General features: G+C 40.0%; 1 protein-coding gene across 1 annotated transcript in view; it reads right to left on the bottom strand.

Moving 5' to 3' along the window:
- Positions 1-27595, bottom strand: part of ergic1 (endoplasmic reticulum-golgi intermediate compartment 1) — a 161907-nt gene that overhangs the window by 55225 nt on the left and 79087 nt on the right. Inside the window, exons 3-4 of the mRNA XM_039773814.1 lie at positions 25954-26026; positions 13608-13702 (exon numbers count right to left, since the gene is read on the bottom strand). Coding sequence (XP_039629748.1) covers positions 13608-13702; positions 25954-26026 — 168 coding nt within the window. The remainder of the gene's footprint in view (positions 1-13607; positions 13703-25953; positions 26027-27595) is intronic.

Raw genomic sequence — 27595 nt, 5'->3', positions numbered from 1 at the left:
ATGAAATTTGCCTTCTTAGTTAATAATAATAATAATAATAATAATGATGATACATTTTAGTTAATAGGCGCCTTTTTTAGCACTCAAGGTCACCTTACAATAAAATGAAACAATATTAGTAAAATTAAAACATGAGAATGATAAATCACAAAGCAATAATTAACAAACAAACAAAGATAACGGACAGGAACATTGCAGAATTCACAAATGGTATACCAGTTTGAAAAGCTACGTTTTGAGGGCAGCTTTAAAATGTGTTATTGAATCGAGCTGACGAATATGAGAGGGAAGAGAATTCCCGAGTTGAGGAGCACCAGGAGAGACGCTCGAGCTCCCATAGCACTGAGTCTGATGTGCGGTACAGAAAGTCGAGCTGCAGATGAGGATCTGAGTGAGCGAGAGGAGTACCAGTCTGGTGGAGATCAGTGAGGTTATGGAGAGCTTTAAATGTTAAGTCGAGACAAGACAGGTTAAGGTAAGGCAGTTTGATAATGCATATTTACACAAAAATTGTTACAGGATACATTATCAAACCTTAGTCATTTTCACCGATATTCCTTATTAAAAGTTGTATGGTACTAGGAAGAAAGGAATTTCTTGAGCGATTTGTGTGCGTTTTCAAAGCGACTCTCCTCCCTGATTTACTGAAGTTACGTTCTACATGTAATGGATATCTGTCATCAGTTGAGTTTATTTCTAGTTTCTTTAGCATTGTCCCAATAACTTTAGCTGCACATGCTTAGTAATCTGCTGGAGCGTTTTAAAATTTTGGTTTGTTAGATCATGAAACCAGGCAATGAAACTGAAAGTGATAACAGACTGGGTCCTACAACGATAACAGGACAACATGAGGTCCTTGTCTACTTTAAATAGTTTGAGTTTATGGAGGAGAAATAAACGCTGATTACATTTAGAGAATATTTTTTTTGTATTTGCATTCTAGTTAAGATTGTTTTCTAAGTTAGTTCCTAAGTATTTCTATTCATTTATTATTTCTACCTACTCCCCCCAAACAACAATGGCAAATATCATTTCTTTGGTCTTTTTTACATTCAGAGTGAAAAGGTTTTTATTACACCAGTCTACCATACAGTGCATCCACTTGATTTAGATGGTGGTTTTCATCTTCCCTAGATATGCGTCCTATGAGCAGGGTGTCATCCGCATATTTGAGAATGGAGCAGTGCTCATTGTTCTGGCTCAGGTCAAGCCTGTAGTATTTTATTGAGCTGTAAGTATACACTATTCTAAAACTGCTTGAAGTTATCTACTTTTCAGAAAAAAATCAGATGAAGAATACACATGAAATTCTCAAATCCATTTCGTTCGGTTTGGGACTGCAGGGAGGCCACAGTCTATCCTAACAGCATCTGGCACAAGGCAGGCATTGACAGTCCATCTAATGCCCAACTCACACACATCTATGCACACACTCACACAGGGCCAATTTAGAACTGTAAAAATATAAAATTGGGACATGCAAGAATAAAAGGATTACCCAGCAGAAAATCCTGGTAGACATGGGCAAAATTTACAGACTTTACACAAACAATGATGGAACGTGGAGTTTGAACCTAAAAACACTGACGCCCTGGGGCAGCTGCACTTTAGACCTGCACCACTCTGCCATCCTACTGAAGAACGAAAATGCTGTGAAATCCAGGACAGAGAATGATGTGCTATTTTTGACACATTATAGGCAAATCGTTTTTTTTTCTAATGTGCAAATACCTAGACTTTGATGCTCATTTCAACACAGTCCAAGAGAATTTTGTCAATATTGCCTTTACGGCTACACGTTAAGATTTGGAGCACATTACCACAAAATACAGAATTTCGTCTGATAGAGTAACCTTTCATGTGATTTACGGTGTTATGTAAAAGATTTATAGCTGCCAAACTATTCACAGTGGACTCAGAACAGATTCAGACCCCTTCACTTTATCGTATTGTAGATTTAAATGGATACACTCAATAAGCTGTGATACAGTGAAAACAGGTTTTGGAAAGGTCTGCAAATTTATTAAAAATCAAAAACAGAAATCTCTCATTCCTGGAAGTATGCAGAACCTTTTCTGTGGCACTCCAAATGGTGCTGCGGTGCATCCTGTATGCTTGAATTCTAATCAAGATGTGTCTAGGACTTGATTGGAGTCCATTGGACATTAATTAGAGAGGTTCTCATTTACTTATTGCACAATTTATACTGGAGCCCTGCCTGGGATTTGTTTCCTGCCTTGCACCCTGTGTTGGCTGGGATTGGCTCCAGCAGACCCCCATGACCCTGTGTTAGGATATAGTGACTGACTGACTGACAATTTATACTTCATGTAAGTACAAACACAAAGCAATGAAGTCCAAGGAACTCTCTGTGGACCTGAGGTGAGGCACAGATCAGGTCAAGGATGTGAGACCATTTCTAAAGCTTTGAGTGTTTCCAGGAGCATAGTGGCCTCCATAATTCTGAAATGGAAGAAGCTTGGAACCACCAGGTCTCTTCTGAGAGTTGCATGTCCAGCCAAACTGAGTGACCAGATTAGAAAGTTCTTGGCCAGGGAAGTAACCAAGAACACCAATGGTAACTAACATAGCCTTAGAAGTCCTCTGCTGAGATGGGAGAACCTGTTGGAAGGACAACCATTTCAGCAGAGCTCTATCAAATTTGTGGTAGAGTGTCCAGAGATAAGTCACTCTTGATTAAGACTCATATGACAGCTTGCTTGGAGTTTGCCAAAAAGAACAAGAATATACTGGTCTGATGGGACAAAAATGTAACTCTTTGGGCAGAAATCCAAGTACTGTGTCTGGAGAAGACCAGGCACCGCTCATCACCTACCTAATAGGATGGGAAGACTGGAGAATGGGGGGAAAGATGAATGCAGCCAAATACAGAGATGCCTTGAACAAAACCTGCTCCAGGGTGCACGCCACCTCTGACTGGGGAGATGGTTTACCGTTTGGCATGACAATGGCCAGAACGATACAGCCAAGACAACGCTAGAGTGGCTTTGAGATAAATCTCTGATTATCATTAAGTGGCCCAGCCAAAGCCGAGACTTAAACCACATAGAACATAGAAGATGGCAGCTTACAGACATTTCCCATACAACATAGCGGAGCATGGGAAGATATGCCTGGAAGAATGGGATTAACCGTCCAAATCCAAGTGTGCCAAGCCTGTAGAGTCCTTAGTCAAGAGGACTGGAGGTTGGAATTGTTAACAAAAAGGGGCTTCTATGTAGTACTGAATAAGGCTCTGACTTCTTCTATGAATGAGAAGTTTCAGTTTTTGATATTTAAACAATTTGCAAACCTTTGTCATTATGGGTTATTGAGTGTAGACTTATGGGTAAAAATTGCAAAATTATCCACTTAAAATGAAATCTACAGCACAATAATGTGTGCAGAAAATGAAGGGGTCTGAACACTTTCTGAATCCACTGTCTGTCTTATTTCTGTGTGCCCAAAAATAACCTCTCTTATTTATTTTACCCTTCAAACCTACCGTATATACTCACGTTTAAGTTCTCCCGCAGATAAGTCAGGGCTTGATTTTACCAGATAATTTCCGGTATTTTATAATGTCGTTCGTACAAGTCGAATGCGGAAAACTGACAACATTGGTCCAAGAGATTATGATATGCTAACGCCCGCCTGAGACAGTAACCACAGAGCACACGGCCTTTTTTATTCTATGTATTGTGCCTACATGACCACACGGTAATACTCAAACTATTCCAAAGTGACATTTGCACTGTTTTGTGTTTTTTGTATCTCACACACTCATACACCTTTATCGTAAGAGCATCCCTAATCTACAAAGGAGCGTTCGATCAGAAGAAAATATGAAGCTGGTTTTAAATTAAAAGTCGTTAAAGTGGCAAAAGAAACTGGTAACTGCGCTGCTGCAACAAAGTTTGATGTGTCTGAGAAACTGGTGAGAGATTGGAGGAGACAAGAAGATGTAAAAAAATAATAATAATAATTAAGTGTTGTATTTTTGAACGGGCGTATAAGTCGGGGTCTGATTTTATGATCAATTTTTCAGGTTTCAAGACCCGACTTATACATGAGTATATACGGTATCTTGTTTTATATGGCAGATCAGGACAGAAACACAACGACAACATTCCAGTTTTAAAATCTAAATTTACTGAAGTAGCATGCAGACAATACTGCTGATGACTCCAGCAGATCACTTATATGGAAAGAACAATTAATGGTCATGCGACTGCTGACTTCCCACAAAGGCAGAGCCAGCCCATGATGGGAATGAGTGCATAAGAGTAGTTGGTGATAAAAGTCTAATGGCTCAAAGTACCTGTGGAGGGTTCATTATCAGCCTGGTCATTCTTTATGTGGAATTTGCACATTCTCTGCATAGGCTTTCTCTTTTCCACATTCCAAAGACGTCCACGTTTGCCTAATTGGTGCCCCTATTTTGTATCTTTATGAATTAATAATAATAATTACATTATATAGCCCTTTTGTAGCTACTCAAAGTTCTTAACATGGACAATGGCGAGCCACTTCAACCATCACATTCTTGCACTTGTACATCAGATGCACATTAGATATTAGGTGGTGAAGGGGTGAGAGAGATAGGATGAGTGGGGGGTCATAATGGACATGGCTGACGTGGGCAGTTTAGCCAGGACATTGAGGGACACCTTTCTCTTTATGACCACAGAGAGTCAGGACCTTGGTTTTTACGTTTCATCCAAAGGATGGCACCAATTTATACAGCACAGTGTCCCCATCACTGCACTGGGGCATTGAGATCCAAAGACAGACCACAGGGTAAGCAACACCTCTTCCAGAAGTAACCCAAGCATTCCTGGTTGGTCTCCCATTCAGGAACCAACAAGTTGTTCCATCAGAGTGTGGTGTTATGGGTCCACAGTTCGCCCAGCAAAGACCGTTTTTTTTAAAATAAATAATCACCGCACTTGGGGCGATCTGCGGTGTGGGCGTTTCTCACCTAGTGCACAGGTGAGGTACTGCCAAAATCCGTGATTCTTCCCGTGGCTAATGTGCTGCAGCTGCTATGGCCCCTCGCAATATAAAAAGAAGCGTGAGTCGGTTGAGAAAGATCAGAAAAGAAAGATCAGAGAAAAAAGGAAACGAAAAGGACGGAGGTTACAGGGAGCGAGAGAGCGAACAAGTCAGTGCAGAAGTGAGAGAGAGAGAGACACACGGAGCGAGCGAGCCAGTGAACGAGCGCTCGCGGGCAGCTGCGAGGATGCCTGGGTGTTGGGCTGACACCCAGGAGTTGGAGTTGAAGAAGAATAAATAAAAAAAAAAAAAAGGTTTTAGAATGTCCAAGTCAAAGTACTGACCGTAACCCAATAGCAATGTTGAGGAAGGACCTGAAGCATGCAGTTCATTTGAGAAAACCCAGCAACACCCCTGAGTTGAGGCAATTCTGTATGAGGGAATGGGCTAAAATTCCTCCAAGCCGATCTGCAGGAACGATCAAGACCAAAAAGCAAATATTCACATACTTCTGCCACTGACAGATTTGTGACACTGGGTTATTTTCCTCAATAAATAAACAACCAAATATTACATTCTTGTCTCTTTTGTTCAATTGTGTTCTCTTTACCTACTTTTAGGACAAGTGTGTAAATCTGATAATGTTCTAGGCCTCATTTATGAAGGAATATGGAAAATTCTGAAGGTTTCACTAACATTCGAGCACCACTCTTCATTTATAAAATAACCAGGTCAGCTCTCACCTGTCCAGTATGACCACGTAAGCAAGGCTCTCCGTGTTATGGGCTAATATTGTATCAGGCAATAGCGAAGGACTCTAGATGTTTAGTATTGGGAATGTCACCCTCATATCTAAAGCGGACCACAAAATGGACTGTGTTACACCAAAATATAAAAAGTTCCTATACTGAAATGCACTTTCACCTCAATGTCTTCTATTGAATCTTCAACCCTGAATACTAGCACAAGCTATCCTTCAGCATGACCCACAAATTCTTAGCAAGTCTTTGTTTTCATGTGATAACGGCGGCATGACGCCACACTGTTGTTTATGTTCCACTGAAGCCGCGTAGAAGAGTGAATGAGCAGCAAATAAATAAGGATACGTGTTTATCAAAGCCAGCTTATCGGCATGACTCAACAGAGCTTGGATCAAATGCTGCTATATGACACTGGCCTTAGGCTTTCACTGCCTTACATAAAAGAAACATTCGATCCAGGTCTGAAGTAGTACTGTAGTATAAAATACCACAACTAATTCTGGGTATTTCATCATTCTTATACGAGCACTTTAATACACTGGTGATGTTCAGAGAGACACAGAAAATGGAGGGTTGCTGCACATCTGTATTGTTAGTTGAAATGTGGCTTTTCAGTCCATATATTCAGGACAGACACTGCTTGGGAGAGTTGTGATTGGAATAAAAGAATAAGCAGTTTAAAATAACTGATAACATTTACCAACAAAATTTTGATTTGAAGTTAAAAGTCTCTGCTTTGTTATTCCTGCATTGTTATGGTGGCTTCTGTTAGTGTAAAATAATAGTTGAAGTGTGGATTTCCAGTCATTTGTACCATATATATTCGCATTTAAGTTCTCCCGCGGATAAGTCGGGGCTTGATTTTACCGTATAATTTCTGGTATTTTATAATGTCAGTCGTACAAGTCGAATGCAAAAAACAGACGCTATTGGTCCAAGAGATTATAATATGCTAATGCCCACCTGAGAGAGTAACCACAGAGCACACGGCTTTTCTTTTCTACGTATTGTGCCTACGTGACCACATGGTGATAATAGAATACTAGAGCTGCTGATTAACTGTGCAGACTGCATCTCTGTTGTTAGTCATTAGCACTATAACATAAGTAACATGATAATTATATTTGAATACTAACCCTCACCTATTCTGTTTCTGTTCTCGGTACCCAAATGTGGCCATTGGTGCCACGGCCCACCTGCCAAGTTGTTTGCCTGCCTATGGTAAAGTCATCCCTGATGGAGGATCACAGGAATCATGGGAAAGAGGGGTCCTTTCATCGGAGCAACGTTTCAGCCGTGGACTGGCCAAATGGGGAGGCAGCTTGATGGATGAGGTCTCCAGAACTCTAAAAATATCCAAATCTTATTATGTCATATCATCTACTGTTAAACCGTACTTCTAAAATTTTTATTATTATGCTGTATTAAGGATTTGCTCTGTTCTGTATATTGTATTGTATTGTATTGACCCCCTTTTTCTTTTTGACACCCACTGCACGCCCTACCTACCTGGTAAGGGGTCTCTCTTTGAACTGCCTTTCCCGAGGTTTCTCCCATTTTTTCCTACAAGGTTTTTTTGGGAGTTTTTCCTTGTCTTCTCAGAGAGTCAAGGCTGGGGGGCTGTCAAAAGGCAGGGCCTGTTAAAGCCCATTGCGGCACTTCCTGTGTGATTTTGGGCTATACAAAAATAAACTGTATTGTATTGTATTGTATAATCAAACTATTCTGAAGTGATGTTTGCACTGCTTTGTGCTTTTTGTATTACACACCCATCGCAAGAGCATCCCATATCTACGATGAAGCGTTCAATCAGAAGAAAATATGAAGCTGGTTTTAAATTAAACGTCGTTGAAGTGGCAAAAGAAATTGGTAACTGAGACAAAATTCGTCGGGGTCTGATTTTATGATCGATTTTTCAGGTTTCAAGGCCCAATGATATGCTAAATTATTTCTATATACCATCCTATATTAGCATGGGGAGTCAGGGTCTATCCCAACTGTACCGGATGTGAGGCAGGAGCCAACTCTAGATGACAGAGAAGTTCATTTTCGAAGAACACAGCACCATTCAGGAGCTAACATTGTGCCACTAATGAACCAACATGAATGTTTCTGAGCAGAGGAAATAAAAAACATACAAAGAAGCAGCCAGCAAGAAAAAAAACACAAAACAAAAGAGTAATGCAAACACCCAGGCAAGATCTTGCGTTTATTCCTCTGAGAATAAATTCAAATGCAAGATATAAAATGACAGGTCTGTTGGGCAGAGTGATAGAGTTTAACTTCATTAAATCTCTAGTCCGTATTGTCATCTTAAACGTGCAGCTTACGTTCATTCTGGTGCTTTTAATTTGTATAATAACCAGGTCAGCACATAACTCTCACCACACCTGTATAACCCATTTAAGCCTTGCACTCCATATCATGGGCCATTGTTGAATATGGAAAGATCTAGGGACTGTAGATGTCTAAAGTATCAAATACAATACTAAAGCTGACCATGAAATGGACCACAGAGTCAGGAAATTTTGTCTAACCCAAAGTTTGTCTATCAGGCACATATAGGTGTGGAGGATGCTCTCATCTGCATGCTCCACAGAGTCTACTCCCACTCGGACAAAGCCAGCCCCACAGTCAGGATCATATTCTTTGACTTTTCCAGTGTTTTTAACACCATTCCGCCTCATCAACTGGGTAAAAACTCAAGGCTTTGAATCTTTGATGCCTCCACAATCTCCTGGATCATGGACTACATGACCAACAGACAGCAATTTGTGAGGCTGAGAGACTGTGTGTCAGAAATGGTGGCGTTTAATACTTGAGCACCTCAGGGAACCATCCTGTCTCCTTTCCTGTCCACCCTCAACAAAACAGACTTCCAGCACAATACCAGCGCCAGCAATCTACAGGGATTTTCAGATGATTCGTCCGTCATAGGCTGCTTTAATGATGGAGAGGAGACAGAGTACAGGAAAGTCACAGAGGACTTTGTCTTATGGTGTAGGAACAACAACTTCAACTCAACACCATCAAGAGAAAAGAGCTGGTGGTGGACATAAGATGTGCCAAGAAGCCTCTGAGACAAGTCATCATTGAGGGGGAGGACATGGAAGTAATGCAGAGCTACAAGTACCTGGGGGGGTTCACAAAACGACAAACTGGACTGTTCTGACAACACTGTGGCTCTGAACAAGAAGGGCCAGAGCAAACTGGACTTGCTAAGGGAACTCCAATCTTTTGATGTGTGCAGCAAGCTGCTGGAAATGTTGTATCATTTCATAGTATCCAGTGTGGTGTTCTACGCTGTGGTCTCCTGGGGAACCCACCTGAGCACTCCTGAACAAACTTATCAAGAAGGTCTGCTCCATCACAGGGCAAACCCTAGACAGAAATTGTTGTGAAAAAGAGGATGGTGGCAAAATTGGATGCCATCATGAAAAATCCATTCCAGGAGGAATTTTCTTGGAGCACTCTTAGCCACAGGCTCATCCCACTACAGTGTGCTATGAAGCGCCTCTGGGGGTCTTTTCTGCCCACTGCTATCAGACAATTTAATGTTTCCAGCCATGTACTTCTTAAGTTTATTATTGATTGATTAATTGATTGGCTGTATTTTCTGTCATATGAGTCTGTATCCTTGTGTTTTTTAATGTTTCTGCTGATGTACGCATATTTCCCCTTGGGATTTATAAAGTTTATCTAATCTAATCTGAAATATAAAAAGCTCCTATACTGCAATACACTTTATTTCCTTAATGCCTCCTATCGAAACTTCTACCCACAACACTAGCACAAGCTAATTCTTCAGCAAGAACGGCACATTCCCAGCGAGTCTTTGTCTTTTTGTGATAACAGCTGCATGACTTTAAACAGCGTTAATATCTAGAGACTACAGATGTCTAAATTGCTCTTCAAGTATCGAACACCATATTTAAGGCTGATCATGAAATGGACTACAAAGAGTGAGGAAATTTAATTTTTCTATACTGAGATATACTTTTTCCTTAATCCTTCTATTTTATCTTTGCCAATTATGTGTTCTGTTGAGTATTCAAGCCAAATAGCCCACAGATTTTCGTTATAGTCAGAGATGACATTTGCGTTATACGAGATGGAGAGCAACTTCAGTGTGGAGTCATTAGACTGCAAAGGAAACCTCAGCAAATAATTCCCTAAGAGCCCTTAAGGGAGAAGGAGAGAAGTTTTAAAAGCCTGCAGGACAGACAGAACATGGACGCCAGGTTTACAGATAAAACCATTTCAAGCTCTACAGGAGATAGTTTGTTTCATGGTATTTATAAACTATGGGTGGTGGCCATAAAGGGAAGCTGGCCCTTTAAACATATAGTAAGACTGAGTGGTATCGGGTGGGGATTACTTGAAAACGTCTCCCCAGTAGTATCGAACAATCAGGAGGAGAATCTGAGGGATCACCTTGCAGGCAGTGAAACTGACAGCGAGGACACTGAGAGATGGGGAGGCAGAGAATGGGAGCTGGGAGTTCTCATACTGCTTCATGTTGGGCAAGCGGCTGAGCTACTGTAACTTGACCAATAACCGGAAAAACCCTACTTGTGTAAGAAATGCTGGTTAGGATAACAATATTTGTTAATGTACCCTCTGTTTCTTTAGTAATATGTGCTTTTTCTCAGATTGTTCCTCCCATTGATTATTGCTTTGATAAATCCAACTATCGACACTTTTGCCTCCCTTTGGTATTTTAAATCTAGGCTGAAGCCGACTGTTATATAGAGTGGTCCTGGTCTAATTATGCAATTTTCATTACGCTATATCTTATTAAGTTTATTACATAAAAAAATCACCCGAAAAATCCCAGACCAACGAGAAGTGTGTGAACTGATGCCATGAAGAATCGTCTTCGCGCCGAACTGGAATCGTCCCCGCATAAATCAAAGTCATCCAGATGATCTGGATCTGCATAATTAGATCTGGACCACCCTGTACTGACAAAGAATAGACAGTAAGGGTTACCTTATTACTTATAATATAATAATTAGGAATTCCTAGTAATAGTGACTGGGATATTAGACATGGTGAGGAGTGAGCCATGTTCAATAACAAAAGTCATGCTAAACTGTTATCAGAATTATAAACAGTAACTAATATTTGAAGTAGCTAATAAAGCACACCAAAGTTCAATACTTTATTAATCCCACAGGGAAATTCACATACTTCAGCAGCAGCATACAGATAAAGAACAATATTAAATTCGAGTCCACCAGGAAGATATACAAAAGAATTTGCACACCAACACACACACACTTGCCGACCTTTATATGGTCACTCTGGTGATGTCACACGCACCACACCTCCTAAGCCATGCCGGGTAATATCATCGTTGAAACTACTGAAGCAACTGCCCCACCACATTGGTACCCTTAATTAAAACAAAGATGGAGTTGCAGCATAAAGTTAACATATTTCATCTAGCTGCTAATATGTGGTGCACAGCATTGGCTGCCATTTTATCACCCGGGTGGATGCTACACATTAGTGGTGGCTGAAGTGGCTCCCCATTCACTAAAGCACTTTTGAGTAGTGAGAAAAACGCTATATAAATGTAAATAATGATAATAATTATTATTATCTATTTCAAAATGCCTTGTAGTGAAAAGCAGACATCATTTTTATAATCTTTAGGCACTAAATCCCCTAAATATACACACATATTAATGCTCTTAAAGAAAACAATTTTTAAAAATGTATAAAATTGCTCAACATAACACATGCAGCTTGCATTCTATCGTTTAATCAAAAGACAGGGGGGAAAACCCCAACACAATCTGATCAGAGCCTAGAGTATAGTTAAATTATCAAATTATTTCTCATGCACAGTGGTTATTAGATGCTGAGTGCTAAAATGTTATAAATAATTAGTATTAAAATAATGAGAGTGATTACAACCCTATATGGCAGGTGGGCCGCAGTGGCTGCAGGTTTTCATTCTAACCCTTTTCCTAAACAGTGACCAGTTTTCACTGCTAATTAATTTATTTTCCCTTCATTTTAATTGTCCTGGTTTTAAGGATTCAGTCCTCTGAATTTATTTTTTCTTCATTAAATGGCAGCCAAACAGAAATGAGACATGAAACAAGTCGACAGATGACCAGCTAAATTGGGGCTTCAAACTCCAACCAGTTTCTTAATAAGGAGCTGATTCTTGTGATAATTTAAACCCGTTATTTAATTGTTGCTGCTCTCACTCTACCACAGCAGACATTTCCAAAACTGTTGATTTTCTGTTTTTTCTAAGAACACTGCCAAAATGTTTTGGATGACCTGGGCAGATTAACCTTACTGAGACCTTTGCCGAACTTTATTTTTAGATACAGTTGACCCTTGACATACGACCGGCCTGACATGCGAACAACTTGATTTACGAGAAAAATTTTTGTTTTGATTTATGACCAACATCTTGCGTTATGACCCGAATGCGGTCACGTGTATCCGCTTGTCGATTGTAAACAAACAGCCAAGAGCGTTTCGTAAGCGTCAGTCGGAGCCCAGATACATGTGTTTGTGGATGTAATTTCGGTCAGTGCAGTGATTTATCTATATATATAATTCACGAAGACCATGGCAAGCAAGATGCAGAATTGCTAAGGGAGGAAGAGAAGGTAACGAAGGTAAAGAAAGCGATTGTTAAGGGATGTTAGCTAGTGGGTTGGCACGGCACATGATGATGTCATCAGGCTGAGTCAGCACCGGCTTGCTTTGGAGTGTATTATTACAGCATTTCACAACACGGCCAGCTTTGAGTGCTCGACAACTGTCATTATTAACTTGAGAAACGTCGATCACAATCGAAACAAAGAAGGAAATTGTGCGGAAATATGAGAGTGGCGTTCATGACTGATCTCGCTAATGTGTACAGCATGTCGAAATCCACCATCTCGACAATTTTACAAAGAAAAGATTTGCATAAGGAGGCTCCTTCTAAACAATAACCACCTTCCGTTTAATTCTCCTCCTCCTCCCTTCCTGCAGCCCAAAGATGTCAATTTAAATGGTGAGTACAGTATGAAATTGTTGTTTCTGGTAGGCTAGGCACTTTTTATAACTTTTTGGTTAGTACATTAGAAAAATTATACATTATACGCATTATGCAACTCTTTTTTATTATGAAAAGGTTAAGTAAGTGTTGCTGTGGGAGGTTCGGAGCGCATTATGGGTATTTCCATTATTTCTTATGGAAAAAATAGTCTTGACTTACAACCAGCCCTCAAACGAATTGAGTTTGTAAGTCAAGGGTCCACTGTACTGTGGTTAGTTGGTCATGTGGAGGCTTGTTTTGTGTCTCATTATTGTTTGGCTGCTTATTAAGGGAAAAGGAACAAGTAAGAATTCTTAGTCAACTTAAATAAAACTGAGAAAAGAAAAAAAAAACCTAATTAGCAGCAAAAACTAGTCACTAGTTAAGAAGACAGTTAGAATGAAAACCTGCAGCCACTACGGCCCACCAGGACCGGAGTTGGACATGCCTACTATATGGACTGTTAGGTTTTTTTAAATGGAAAAATACACTCATAAAGAATCGCATTACGTAAGAAATCATAAATTAACCACTGACTGATATGTAGAGTTTGCATATATTGTGATATCTTTAGCAGTCCTCTTCATTTTTAGATTAACAAATGCATAAGATTCACAAAAGTGAGTACCATAAAGTGCCGTTTTAGACGGAGTCTTTACCACTGACAACAGCAAACTAATGTCAAAGACAGTAACTCTGTGTAGATGTGCACAGTGACAAAGACTGGTGTTAATTCTCGTTAAGAGGTTTAAAATTAAACCTGCAAGCAAAATAGTAAAAAATACTGATATACTTACGATCACAGTGCAAGTTCGGTAAGCTGATGTTCAGATTGACTTCTATCTTTCCTCCACTGTCTTTATCTGGGTCATCCACATAAAGTTCATTTACGCTGTAAACACAAATTAGCACGATCATGATAAATGTCAGTACTCATGCCTACAACAGTCCCCAGTTTTCCTAACTTCATGATAAAGATTATTACAGTTAAAAGTTATTAAAATAGAGTTGCATCTTTCCTGATATTTTAAATGTGTTTGTTAAGCCTGTTGTATGATCATTGGGACAATATCAAAAAATGAACTCATATATTGAGTAACTATTTTATTAGGACCATCTCTCAATTACCAAATAGGACCCTTCTGCCTCCAGAAGAGCCTGAACTCTGAAAGGCATTGATTAATTCATTGTGTTCATGAAACCAGCAGAGCCGATTTATGTTTTATGACACGCTACATTGCCCATTTGAAAAAAGAGACGACTGTGGCTATAAAAGGATAAAGCACATGGTCAACAATAATGTTTAGATACACAACGGTATTCCAGAAGGAATTAAGAGGCCAACCCAGCCTGTGCCAGTGACACCAGTGTAGGATGGATTCATGTTGTGTGACCTTCTCATTTGTATGTTGTAGCAGAAACCAAGATTTGCCAGACCAATCTTTTCATTTTCCAGTTTTAGTGATCACATGCCTAGTGTTGGTTCACTAACATTAATGGAGTCCAGTGGTGTCATCTACTTCTGCATTCCATTCGCTTCAAGGTCGGACTCGTCATGCATTCAGAGATGCACTTCTGCACGTCACTGCTGTAAAGAGCTGTTACTTGAGTATCCGTGACCTTTCTGTTGGCTCGAATGAGTCTGGCTGTTTTCCCCTTACATCTATCATTACTTAGGTATTCCTGCCCACACAACTACTTCTTCTGCTTCACCTTCTCCCACTTCTATGTGGGGGTAGATGTGCCTGACCAACTTTCTCTATACAGCTTGATCCTGCACCTCCCCTCCAATCAGAACCTTTTTCCCCAAATCTTTTACTTTATCCATCCACCTCCACTTTGGCCTCCTTTGTTTTCTCTTCCCCTGTACATTCTGTTCCCATCAGTCTTTTTCCCCACATATCTGTTGTCTCTCCTCATCACATGTCCATACCACTTCAGCCTTCTTTCCAAGACTTTCTTAGATATCTCTCCTGCCCAGATTGTCTTATTTCTTATTCTATCCTTTTTTTGAAATTCTGCACATCCATCTCCACATGCTCATTTCTGCCACAGCCATCTTCTTCTCCTGTGTCCCCTTTACTGCCCACGTCTTAGCTCCATACATCATCATACACTGTTTTATAAACCATACCTTTAACCTGCACCTTAATTCTTCAGTCACACAACACTCCTGATACTTTCTTCCAATTGCTCCATCCACACTGCACTCTGTGGGTTATCTCTGCATGTGGTTCTTTCTCCCTGGAGGTTAACTTCTCAAACCTGATCATTGTTAAACCTCAGATATTCTGCATTCTTCTGCCTATTTATTTTCAGTTTTCTATCTTACAAAGCGCTTCTCCATTCTTCAGACTTCCTCACCACTTTGTCTTTTCTGCTGCTATAAAACACAATGTCACCTGCAAAAAGCCTCCACCAGGGAGATTGGTCTTTTATCCCAGGAGTCAACACATTCATAACCAGATCAAAGTAGTAAGTGCTTGAAGACCACCCCTGGTACAGACCTCCTCTAATTGGGATCTTGTCTGTTATTTTAACCCAAGTCCTCACTCCCTCATACAAACCGGATTCCAAAAAAGTTGGGACACTAAACAAATTGTGAATAAAAACTGAATGCAATGATGTGGAGATGGCAAATGTCAATATTTTATTTGTAGTAGAACATAGATGACAGATCAAACGTTTAATCCGAGTAAATTTATCATTTTAAAGGAAAAATATGTTGATTCAAAATTTCACGGTGTCAACAAATCCCAAAAAAGTTGGGACAAGTAGCAATAAGAGGCTGGAAAAAGTAAATTTGAGCATAACGAAGAGCTGGAAGACCAACAAACACTAATTAGGTCAATTGGCAACATGTTTGGGATAAAAAGAGCTTCTCAGAGTGGCAGTGTCTCTCAGAAGCCAAGATGGGTAGAGGATCACCAATTCCCACAATGTTGCGCAGAAAGATAGTGGAGCAATATCAGAAAGGTGTTACCCAGCGAAAAATTGAAAAGACTGCAGGCGTTGTCACTGGGCCAGGGATCATTTAAAATGGAGTGTGGCAAAATGGAAGACTCTTCTGTGGTCAGACGAGTCACGATTCGAAGTTCTTTTTGGAAATCTGGGACGCCATGTCATCCGGACCAAAGAGGACAAGGACAACCCAAGTTGTTATCAACGCTCAGTTCAGAAGCCTGCATCTCTGATGGTATGGGGTTGCATGAGTGCGTGTGGCATGGGCAGCTTGCATGTCTGGAAAGGCACCATCAATGCAGAAAAATATATTCAGGTTCTAGAACAACATATGCTCCCATCCAGACGTCATCTCTTTCAGGGAAGACCCTGCATTTTTCAACAAGATAATGCCAGACCACATTCTGCATCAATCACAACATCATGGCTGCGTAGGAGAAGGATCCGGGTACTGAAATGGCCAGTCTGCAGTCCAGATCTTTCACCTATAGAGAACATTTGGCGCATCATAAAGAGGAAGGTGCGACAAAGAAGGCCCAAGACGATTGAACAGTTAGAGGCCTGTATTAGACAAGAATGGGAGAGCATTCCTATTTCTAAACTTGAGAAACTGGTCTCCTCGGCCCCCAGACGTCTGTTGAGCGTTGTAAGAAGAAGGGGAGATGCCACACAGTGGTGAAAATGGCCTTGTCCCAACTTTTTTGGGATTTGTTGATACCATGAAATTCTGAATCAACATATTTTTCCCTTAAAATGATACATTTTCTCAGTTTAAACTTTTGTTCCGTGATTTATGTTCTATTCTGAATAAAATATTAGAAGTTGGCACCTCCACATCATTGCATTCAGTTTTTATTCACGATTTGTATAGTGTCCCAACTTTTTTGGAATCCGGTTTGTACATATCCTGCACAATCCTCACTCCTTCTCAGGTCCTCCCTTCTCTTTCATGCACTTTTAGACCTCTTGACGTGGCACTATATCATAAAGACCACCCTGGGCAAACCTGGTTTTCTTGATGCTTCTCTATCATCTGTCTCAATGCAAAATTGGCATTAGTTGTTCCTCCCCCTGACGTAAAACCAAACTGTTCCTCTGCTATGGTGGTCTCTTCCCTAAGCCGTCTCTGCAGAACTACTCTCCCCATTCTCTGCACTGCACTGTGTGAATGGCAGGAGAGCAGCAGTTTCAGACATAATGAAATCGCCATGTTTAGCATAAACAAACGTACAAAGAACAAAGTCTCTTTAAGCATCTTGTCTGTCTTTATGCTCAGAAGAAAACACAACTAAATATAAATGGAGTCTCAGCCACATGGTGAGGCCTTTGGAGAAGCAGGCTGTTTGTCAAAGAGCTGGTTTACCTAATCAAGACACACACAGTAGCCTCTCTATTATCTGTCCACTCACTTTTAAACTCACTTAATGCAGTTAAGGGATATGAATGTGTGTGTACACTACTGGTGAAAAGGTTCAAAACACTTCAGTGTTTCCAGCTTTTCTACAAATTTAAACAGGTGGAATGCAACAAATAACCTAAAATGGTGAAAAAGTAAGCACTCAACTGCCAGAGGTTTAAATTTAAAGTTTAGGTTAGTACTTGGGTGTTGAACCGTGTTAGCCATTATAAATGTAGAGAGAAGTCAAGCAAAATGACACCTTTTATTGGCTCACTAAAATGATTACAATATGCAAAGCTTTCAAGGCAACTCTATCCCCTTCTTCAGGCGAGATATAATAGAAAAACTGGAGTTCTCTGTGTTTATATAGACCAGGGGTCCTGGAGGGCCGTAGTGGCTGCAGGTTTCCATTCTAACCCTTTTCTAAATGAGTGACCTGTTTTTGCTGCTAATTAACTTCTTTTGAATTTTTTTAAAATTAACTTTTTTTTTTGTAAGATCTGTTGCCCTGAATTTCTTAATTTCTTTTCTTAAACAGAAATGAAACATGAAGTGAGTGAGCCCAACAGAAGACCAACTAAGTCAGGGCCTCAAACTCCAACCAATTTCACTCCAAGCATTTGCTTAATCAAGCGCCGAGTCTTGTTGTTAATTAAACCCACTCTTTAATTCCATGGCTTGTTGCTGCTCTCGTTCTGCAATGGCAGCCATTTACGAAATTGTTGATTTTCTCTTTACTATGAGCAGCACTGTTAAAACGTTTTGCGGATCTGATCAGATCAACATTGCTGAACCATTCATCTTTCTTTATTTTTCAGATATTCTATGATGGACACGGTGTGCTGGTCATTTTGTATCTCATTATTGTTTGGCTGCTAATTAAGGACAAAGAAACAATGAAGGGGTCTGTGTCTTCAAGAGCAAGTCAAATAAAATGAAGTCAAAAAAAGTTAATTAGGACGATAAACAGGACGCTCATAAAGAAAAGGGTTAGAATGAAAACCTGCAGACATTGCGGCCCTCCAGGACCGGAGTTGGGAACCCCTGGTCTATATAAACACAGGGAGCTCATGTTTCTGTATTACATCTCACCTGAAGAAGGGGCCAGAGTTGCCTCAAAAGCTTTGCATATTGTAATCTTTTTAGTTAGCCAATAAAAAGTGTCATTTTGCTTGACTTCTCACTAAGTTTAGGTTAGCAAAAACTGAAAAAAGGAAATATCAAAATATTGCAAATGGACCTTCTTTGGGAAATAAGTAATAGGTTACAACCTACAGATGTTCTGCAGCAATTAAAGTAAATTAAGTGTTGTAAGTTGAGGCAAACAATTTGCACAGGTGTCCTAACTTCTGCTGGTTACTTAAAAACTATAAGCAGGGTTGGAACAGACTGTGTCACTACACCCTCTGAAGAACTACTTGGACAATATGGCAAAGGCAATTAACACATGAAATGAGATAGAGCAGTATTATTACTCTTGGAAGTGTTGGCCTTTTTATTTAGAGAAAATGCAAAAAAAAAAATCGAAGTGTGGGTGAGTCCAGTGGTGCCCTACACAATCCGCATTTGGAAACTGGCAGAAACTCTGATAGGAAGAGATCTGACAGAGCCAAAGTCACAAGCCAATCAGAAGACAAGTTTCTGAGGGTCACCTGCTTGTGTGATGGGCGCCTCACAGAACAACAGCTTCCAGCACAGCTTAACAGTGCAGGTCAATAAAAGCAAGTCTCAGTTTCTACTATAAAGAAGAGTCTTTGTGCTGCAGGTTTGACAGGGCGACTGGCAGGAACGAAGCCATTCCTTAAAGGACAAAATAGAGACATGAAATACTGGCTATGGAGTACTGCAGACTGGAAGAAAGTCTTAATGGAGCAATGGATCGATATTTGAAATATTTGGTTTATCACACAGGATGTTTGTATGTCACTGAGTTGGTGACAGGATAGTTCTGCAGTGTGTGACACCAACTGTCAAGCATGGAGGAGGAAGTGTGATGGTCTGGGCTTCTTCTGCTGGAGGCAGAGTTGGTGACCTGCACAGAGTGACTGCTATTCTGAATCAAAAGGGTTACCACAGTTAGGCTGTTATATCAGCAAAACGGGGCTAATTTGATGAATTAAAGTTTTGAATAAAATTCTGTACACTTAATGATTCCTTAAACTTATTCTTTGTTATTTGCCATTGTTTATTTGTTCTATGCCATGATATTAAGACATTAACCTACGTCTATTTCCATAAAAACCGACAAAACTGAGGTGTTATAAAAAAAACTTCTGATCGATAGTGTATACACACACACACACTTACACAGAATGCTGCTCGAATGTTTGTAGTTCTAACACTAACATCTAAAGAACTTTTTACCATTATTTTGTCAGATACTACTGTAAAATTTCTTTATTAATTTATACAACGGCTTTTTAAAAAGATAACTAATTTTGTGTATTCCTAAGAAAACAAAATGGTGCATACAACAGAAACAGAAATAAATACATAAGACTTACATCATGTGAAAAAGTGAGGGAGTCAATAAAAGCTGGCATAGCTTTTAACAACTATAAGAGCAACCAAATATTTTCTTTTGTTACTCATCAATATGTCACAGCTGAAGAATGTTTGCCTATTTTTCCTTAGAGAATTGCTTTAGCTGCTCCACATCATGAGGCTATCTTATGCCAGATCTTGCTGTAGCATGTCTACTGGGCTGAGACTTAGATTTTGACTTGGGCACTCTGAAGCATAAAAATTTTTCCTCTTAATCCGCTCTTTAGTCGATATGATGGAATTTTTACAGCCACTGACATTTTGGATAACTGATTTTAATTCAGAAAGAGGCCCTTAGAATATTCTTGCATGACTCGGAGTTCATAATTCCTTGCTGAGACATCCAAGTTCCAAAAGCAGAAGAGCACCTCTATAATCACACTTCACCATTCTTAACAGAATACGATTATTGCAATGGCACTTAAATATTAAATATTTGTCAAACATGACATATATTTTTTGTTGGGGATAAAATGACCTATTTTACACTAAATTGAGCAGATTATATTTTCCATTAATTTACATGATCATAAAGATGGCCTTCTGTAAACCTAATAATACAAGTGATGGATGATTGTATTGAGAGTAAAGGCTTTATCTCCGCACTCGTGACTGTTATTGCAATCCATCTCGCATCATCTCTCTCTCTCTCTATTTTATATACATACAGTGGGATGCAAAAGTTTGGGCAACCTTGTTAATAGTCATTATTTTCCTGTATAAATCGTTGGTTGTTACGATAAAAAATGTCAGTTCAATATATCATATAGGAGACACACACAGTGATATTTGAGGAGTGAAATGAAGTTTATTGGATTTACAGAAAGTGTGCAATAATTGTTCAAACAAAATCAGGCAGGTGCATACATTTGGGCACCACAAAAAAGAAATAAAATCAATATTTAGTAGATCCGCCTTTTGCAGAAATTCCAGCCTCTAAACGCTTCCTGTAGGTTCCAATGAGAGTCTGGATTGTGGTTGAAGGTATTTTGGACCATTCCTCTTTACAAAACATCTCGAGTTCATTCAGGTTTGATGGCTTCCGAGCATGGACAGTTCTCTTAAACTCACACCACAGATTTTCAATTATATTCAGGTCTGGGGACTGAGGTGGCCATTCCAGAACATTGTACTTGTTCATCTGTATGAATGCCTTAGTGGATTTTGAGCAGTGTTTCGGGTCGTTGTCTTGTTGAAAGATCCAGCCCGGCGCAGCTTCAGCTTTGTCACTGATTCCTGGACATTGGTCTCCAGAATCTGCTGATACTGAGTGGAATCCATGCGTCCCTCAACTTTGACAAGATTCCCAGTCCCTGCACTGGCCACACAGCCCCACAGCATGATGGAACCACCACCATATTTGACTGGAGGTAGCAGGTGTTTTTCTTGGAATGCTTTGTTCCTTTTCCTCCATGCATAACGCCCCTTGTTATGCCCAAATAACTCCATTTTAGTTTCATCAGTCCACAGCACCTTATTCCAAAATGAAGCTGGCTTGTCCAAATGTGCTTGAGCAGACCTCAAGCGGCTCTGTTTGTGCTTCCTCTGCATCACTCTCGCATACAGCATCTCCTTGTGTAAAGTGCGCGAATGGTTGAACGATGCCCAGTGACTCCATCTGCTGCAAGATGATGTTGTAGGTCTTTGGTGCTGGTCTGTGGGTTGACTCTGACTGTTCTCACCATTCGTGCTTCTGTCTATCCGAAATCTTTCTTGGTCTGCCACTTGAGCCTTAACTTGAACTGAGCCTGTGGTCTTCCATTTCCTCAATATGTTCCTAACTGTGGAAACAGACAGGTTCAATCTCTGGGACAGCTTTCTGTATCCTTCTCCTAAACCATGATGGTGAACAATCTTTGTCTTCAGGTCATTTGAGAGTTGTTTTGTGACCCCATGTTGCTACTCTTCAGAGAAAATTAAAGGAGGAGGAAACTTACAATTGACCCCCTTAAATACTCGGATTCACCTGTGTATGTAGGTCAGGGGTCACTGAGCTTACCAAGCCAATTTGAGTTCCAATAATTAGTTCTAAAAGTTTTGGAATCAATAAAATGACAACGGTGCCCAAATTTAGGCACCTGCCTGATTTTGTTTGAACAATTATTGCACACTTTCTGTAAATCCAATAAACTTCATTTCACTTCTCAAATATCACTGTGTGTGTCTCCTATATGATATATTTAACTGACATTTTTTATCGTGACAACCAACGATTTATACAGGAAAATAATGACTATTAACAAGGTTGCCCAAACTTTTGCATCCCACTATATATATATATATATATATATATATATATATATATATATATACAGTATATATATAATCCAACATCTGTCTGTCTGTCCACTTTTCACAAGAGAACTACTTAACGGATTTAGGTCAGATTTTTTCTAGAATTTGTTGGAACATTCTGGTTGATTTTGCGACGTCTCTCATCGAACCATTGTTTTTTTTGTATCAGTATACTGGTGCTGGATTATGTGAATTTCCCCTTGGGATTAATAAAGTATCTGTCTATCTATCTATCTATCTATCACAGATCACTTGTGGCTAACTGATTTACTTGCGCAAATCCAAGAGACGCATCGGGCCGACGGGAGGGGGGCAGGGCACTCCTCACTCACGTGCCAGCCTAAGGGCGTACCTTACCTCCGCTTAGTTAGCGAACAAGAGAACTACTTAACGGATTTAGATCGTGTTTTTTTTCTAGAATTTCCTTGAACATTACAGTTGATTTTGAGACTTCTCTCATTGCGCTAAGAATCAGAGTTCGCTTGCAGGAGCGAAATATTCGCTCTAATCCAAGACAGAGACTGCAGGCCGAGGGGAGGGGGACGCGTGACGTCAGGAGTGGAGAGCTGAGCAGGGCCTCCTCACTGTCCTGTTTCGCTGCTACACGGGCTGCGGGGGACGGTTAATGAGGTATAAATGTGTACATCAACTGCTGAAGTAATGTTCTTAACATCATTGGAAGTGGTCCTAAGATTATTTTGAAGCAATTCTGTTTATCTGCTAGTTAATTTCCACAAATTTCCATATCTGAAGAGAAAAACTGTTTAGTCTTAAATATTCTTCTTTTGTGGATAAAGGACATGACCAGAAAATCATAAGATCAAATAATACTTAATTAAGAGAAATAACCAACTTCTAAATAAGGAATTAGTTACACCACAGACTAGAAATTGCTACAGTCCTCCAGGAAATGAGTCTGGCACCTGGAAGTAGACTGATGAATTCTAAAATATTTTGCTATTGTTTAACCACCATTTTCAGACAGATGAGCATTTCCAACACTTCCTGAGTTCCGTGGTCTCTTTAGATTGTGGTATGGTGCATTATATTAACCAATTTAGTAGAGAATCACTTTTTCAGACTTTGTCCAGTGATTGGATCTTCAAGTAGCCAATTTAGTACCTGATAATTTTAACATTTGGCTATATTTACTCTGATAAGTAAGTTTAATGCTCACAGGTAAGCTGTTAGAAAGGTAATTGTTTTAAATACACGAGACACTCTATAGAGCCAGTAGCATTCTGATGGTTATTAACTGTGCGGGTCATTCAAGTAAGTTAACATACCAGAGGAGTGACAGAGTGACTTACGGAAAAACAATGCAGCAGAAAAACAATGAACCAAGAGATTTCATAGCTAATAACCTGTCAAAGACGGGGTCAGAGCTTTTTGGTGGCACGAGCGAAACTTAACACCGTAGCAGGCATGTTGTTTTAATGCTGTGGCTGATCTGTTGTGTGTGTGTGTGTGTGTGTGTGTGTGTGCATTTAAAAAGTATTCAGTCCCCTTCACTTTTTGCACATTTTATTGTAATGTAGATTAGGATTAGAAATGAGGACATTAGAGGGTCAGCTGAAGTTGGATGGTTGGGAGACTAAGTCAGAGAGGTGAGATTGCGTTGGCTTGGACATGTGCAGAGGAGAGATGGGGGTATATTGTGAAAAGGGTGCTAAGAATAGAGCTGCCAGGGAAGAGGAAGAGAGGAAGGCCTAAGCAAAGGTTTATGGGTGTGGTGAGAGAGGACATGCAGGTGATGGGGGTAACAGAGCAAGATGACGAGGACAGAAAGATATGGAGGAAGATGATCTGCTGTGGCAACCCCTAACAGGAGTAGCTGAAAGAAGAAGAAGATTATTTAACTTTATATGGATACATTTGACATTTTTGCCTATCAATCTACATTTAGTAACCCATTATAACAAAGTGGAAACATGTTTAGGTCTGCAAATTTATTAAAAATCAAAAACTGGAATCTCTGATTCCTAGGAGTATTCAGACACTTTGCTGTGGCACTCCACATTATGCTCAGGTGTGTCCTGTTTGCTTTAATTCTCCTTGACGTGTTTCTGAAACTTAACTGGAGTCCATCGATCCATCCTCTTCCGCTTATCCGGGATCAAGTTGCAGGGGCAGCAGCTTGCGCAGAGATGCCCAGACTTCCCTCTCCCTGGCCAATTCTACTAACTCTTCCGGGGGAATCCTAAGGCGTTCCAAAGCCAACCGCGAGACATAGTCCCTCCAGCGTGTCCTGGGTCTTCCCTGGGGCCTCCTCACCGTTAGACGTGCCTGAGACACCTCACCAGGGAGGCGTCCAGGAGGCATCCTGATCAGATGCCCAAGCCACCTCATCTGATTCCTCTCGATGCGGAGGAGCAGCGGCTCTACTCTGAGCTCCTCCTGGATGACCGAGCTTCTCACCCTATCTTTAAGGGAAAGCCCAGACACCCTGCAACAAAAGGATACGATCAAAGTGGAGCAGATTTTTTATCTTGACTTTCAGAAAGCATTTGATAAGGTTGCCACATGAGACGTTGGGCATCAGATGTGGGGGTTCAGGATGGTGTTTTTAGGTGGGTGCAGAATTGGCTCAGACAAAGGAAGCAGAAGGTGATGGTGTAAGGAACCTTATCAGAAATGGCTGATGTTAAGAGTGGTGACCAGCAGGGGGCAGTGCTAGGGCTGCTGCTATTTTTAATATATAGAAATGATTTAGATAGGAATATAAATAACAAGCTGGTTAAGTCTGCAGATGATACCAAGATAGGTGGACTAGCAGATAATTTGGAATCTGTTATATCATTACAGAAGGATCTGGACAGCATACAGGCTTGGAAAGATTTGTGGCCGTGAAATTTAATGTCAGTAAATGTAAAGAATTACATATAGGAAGTAAAAATCTTAGGTTTGAATACAAAATGGGCAGTCGGAAAATCGACAGTACACCTTATGAGAAGGATTTAGGAGTCGTAGTGGACTCTAAGTTATTGACTTCCAGCCAGTGTTCAGAAGCCTTTAAGAAAGCTAACAGACTGTCAGGTTATATAGCGACTTGATGTGTGGAGTACAAGTCACAGGAGGTTCTGCTCAGGCTTTATAACACACTGGTGAGGCCTCATCTGAAGTCCTGTGTGCAGTTTTGGTCTCCAGGCTACAAAAATGGACATAGCAGCACTAGAGAAGGTCCAGAGAAGAGCAACTAGGCTGATTCCAGGGCTACAGGGGATGAATTATGAAGAAAGATTAAAAGAGCTGAGCCTTTACAGTTTAAGCAAAAGAAGATTAAGAGGTGACATGACTGAAGTGTTTAAAATGATGAAGGGAATTAGTCCAGTGGATCGAGACGGTGACTTTAAAATGAGTACATCAAGAACACGGGGACACAGTGGGAAACTTGGTAAGGGTAAATTTCGCACAAACATTAGGAAGTTTTTCTTTACTCAAAGAACGATAGACACTTGGAATAAGAGACTAAGTACTGTGGTAGACAAGAGGACTTTAGGGACTTTCAAAACTCGACTTGATGTTTTTTTGGAAGAAATAAGCATATAAGACTGGCGAGCTTTGTTAAGCTGAATGGCCTGTTCTCGTCTAGAGTGTCCTAATGTTCTAATTTAATTCTGAGTGTCTTGTCTAGAAGATGACATTTTGGTAAGGTGGTTTATCACCACTGATAATGCTTTACACCAGAAAGCATGCAAAGATAAACTTGTAAAAGAGTAACCTGAATACACTAAATGTGATATGCCAGAAGTGTGTATGCGTGGGTGTTTGCAGGTAACTCTTCACATAATAAATTACAGGAAAGAGGGCAGACACTTTTTAGGTGGAAAATTGCATTCACAGAGTATCAGCTTACACTGCTTTAGCATTTTGTTCTTTGCTTTCAAACAATACACAAACTGCTACAAATTTTAAGTAGCACTCAAAAAAATAATAGTACGTACATTTCTGTGGCAATGAATCCAGTGAGCTCTGACAAGAACAGGAAAAGAATAAAAAGACAGCAGCAAATGGAAACTAAAAGGGGGAAAAAACAAAAAATTTGGTTAGAGGCTGATTATACAGAAGAAAAAAAGACCATGAAAAACACATTTTATATTTTACAGAAAGGGAACTTTAAAACACAGTATGTGCTCAGCTTTACTAATCTTGCCTGAGGTAAACAAAAATGCAAAATCTAGTACAAATTCTAGGGAGGAAAAAAAAAAAAAAAAACACAACACTTAGGTTTAAATTTTAAACCAGTGAGCTGCCGATCTGTAATGAGATATGGGCAGTCTCATCTGGTTTGCCTTAGGCAAATATTTAAAAACGTCACGCTAAAGAGAGCATTTAGTTGGCTGTCCTCCTGCTCTGAGTCATGAGTCAGAAGAATGAAAGCAGCTCTGTTTAAATGTGCCTTGCCAGTTGTAAACATTCCACTAAGATGAATCTAAAAGGGACAAAACACGTATTGCACATAAAGTACAACGTGTCCTAGCAGAAAAGTTGATGCAATGTGCAAAATGCACAGTATATCAACATTGCATTTTCTCTTTTCAAACCTCTTAATGCTCTTTAAACTCGATTAAATAAATACATACCCCTTTGCATATCGAGGTTTTAGCTTAACATCTTTTAATTTAAAACGAGTTTCATTACAACTTGCTGCAAGTGGCCTTCATTAAAGGAAATGCTTACAAACAGCAGACGCATTTAGGCACAGTTGTAGAGACATGAAACTGATTTGAAAAAGTGACACCCCACAATAACGGCTCTACTAACTAAAGAGGATGGAGCACCTCTGACTAAAAATATCAGCTACTCAAACCACAAGTTTGTTTAGTAATTAAAATGATGTCAGACTTTTAGGCCATTTTTGTTTCACATTGGAGTTACTGAATAGAGAGGTTGGGCGCATGTGCTGATAGAGCACTGCCGCACCCACCACACGACAAATCACCGTAGATTGGAAACCGAGTGCAGTGGGTGACACTGTTTTTTTTCTTTAAACAGTGGCTGGAGTGCCAATCCTGCCACCAACCCTCAAGTTGGAGGACCTGCTTGCAGGGATGGGTGCAGGTTGATTTCATACCCAGGAATGCCCCACTATGATGCAAAATCTATTAGGATTAAAAGAATAAAAAAAAAAGAATTTAGGGGTAACTATTGACTCTGACCCGAATTTTAAATTCACATATTAATCAGATTACTAGGACAGCATTGTTTAACTTCAGAAATATAACAAAGGTTAGACCTCTTATAACATTGCAAGATGCTGAGAAATGAGTTCACACTCTTGTTTTCAGTCAGCTAGATTACTGTAACGCACTCCTCTCAGGACCACCAAAAAAAAAAGACATCAATCGATTAAAACGAGTGCAGAATGGAGCTGCGAGAATCTTAACTAGGAAAAGAAAATCCGAGCACATCACACCAGTCTGTGCGCCACTACACTGGTTACCTGTGTCATTTAGAATTGACTTAAAAAATACTGCTTATGGTTTACAAAGCCTTCAATAATCTGCTCCATCCTATATTTCAGAATGTCTTAAACCTTACATTCCAAATCGTAACCTTAGGTCTTCAAATGAGGGAATGCTTACA

The sequence above is a fragment of the Polypterus senegalus genome, chromosome 13, assembly GCF_016835505.1.
Source record: "Polypterus senegalus isolate Bchr_013 chromosome 13, ASM1683550v1, whole genome shotgun sequence".
NCBI lineage: Eukaryota > Metazoa > Chordata > Cladistia > Polypteriformes > Polypteridae > Polypterus > Polypterus senegalus.
Note: the sequence above shows the minus strand (reverse complement) of the source record. Positions and strands in the feature narration are given on the sequence as shown.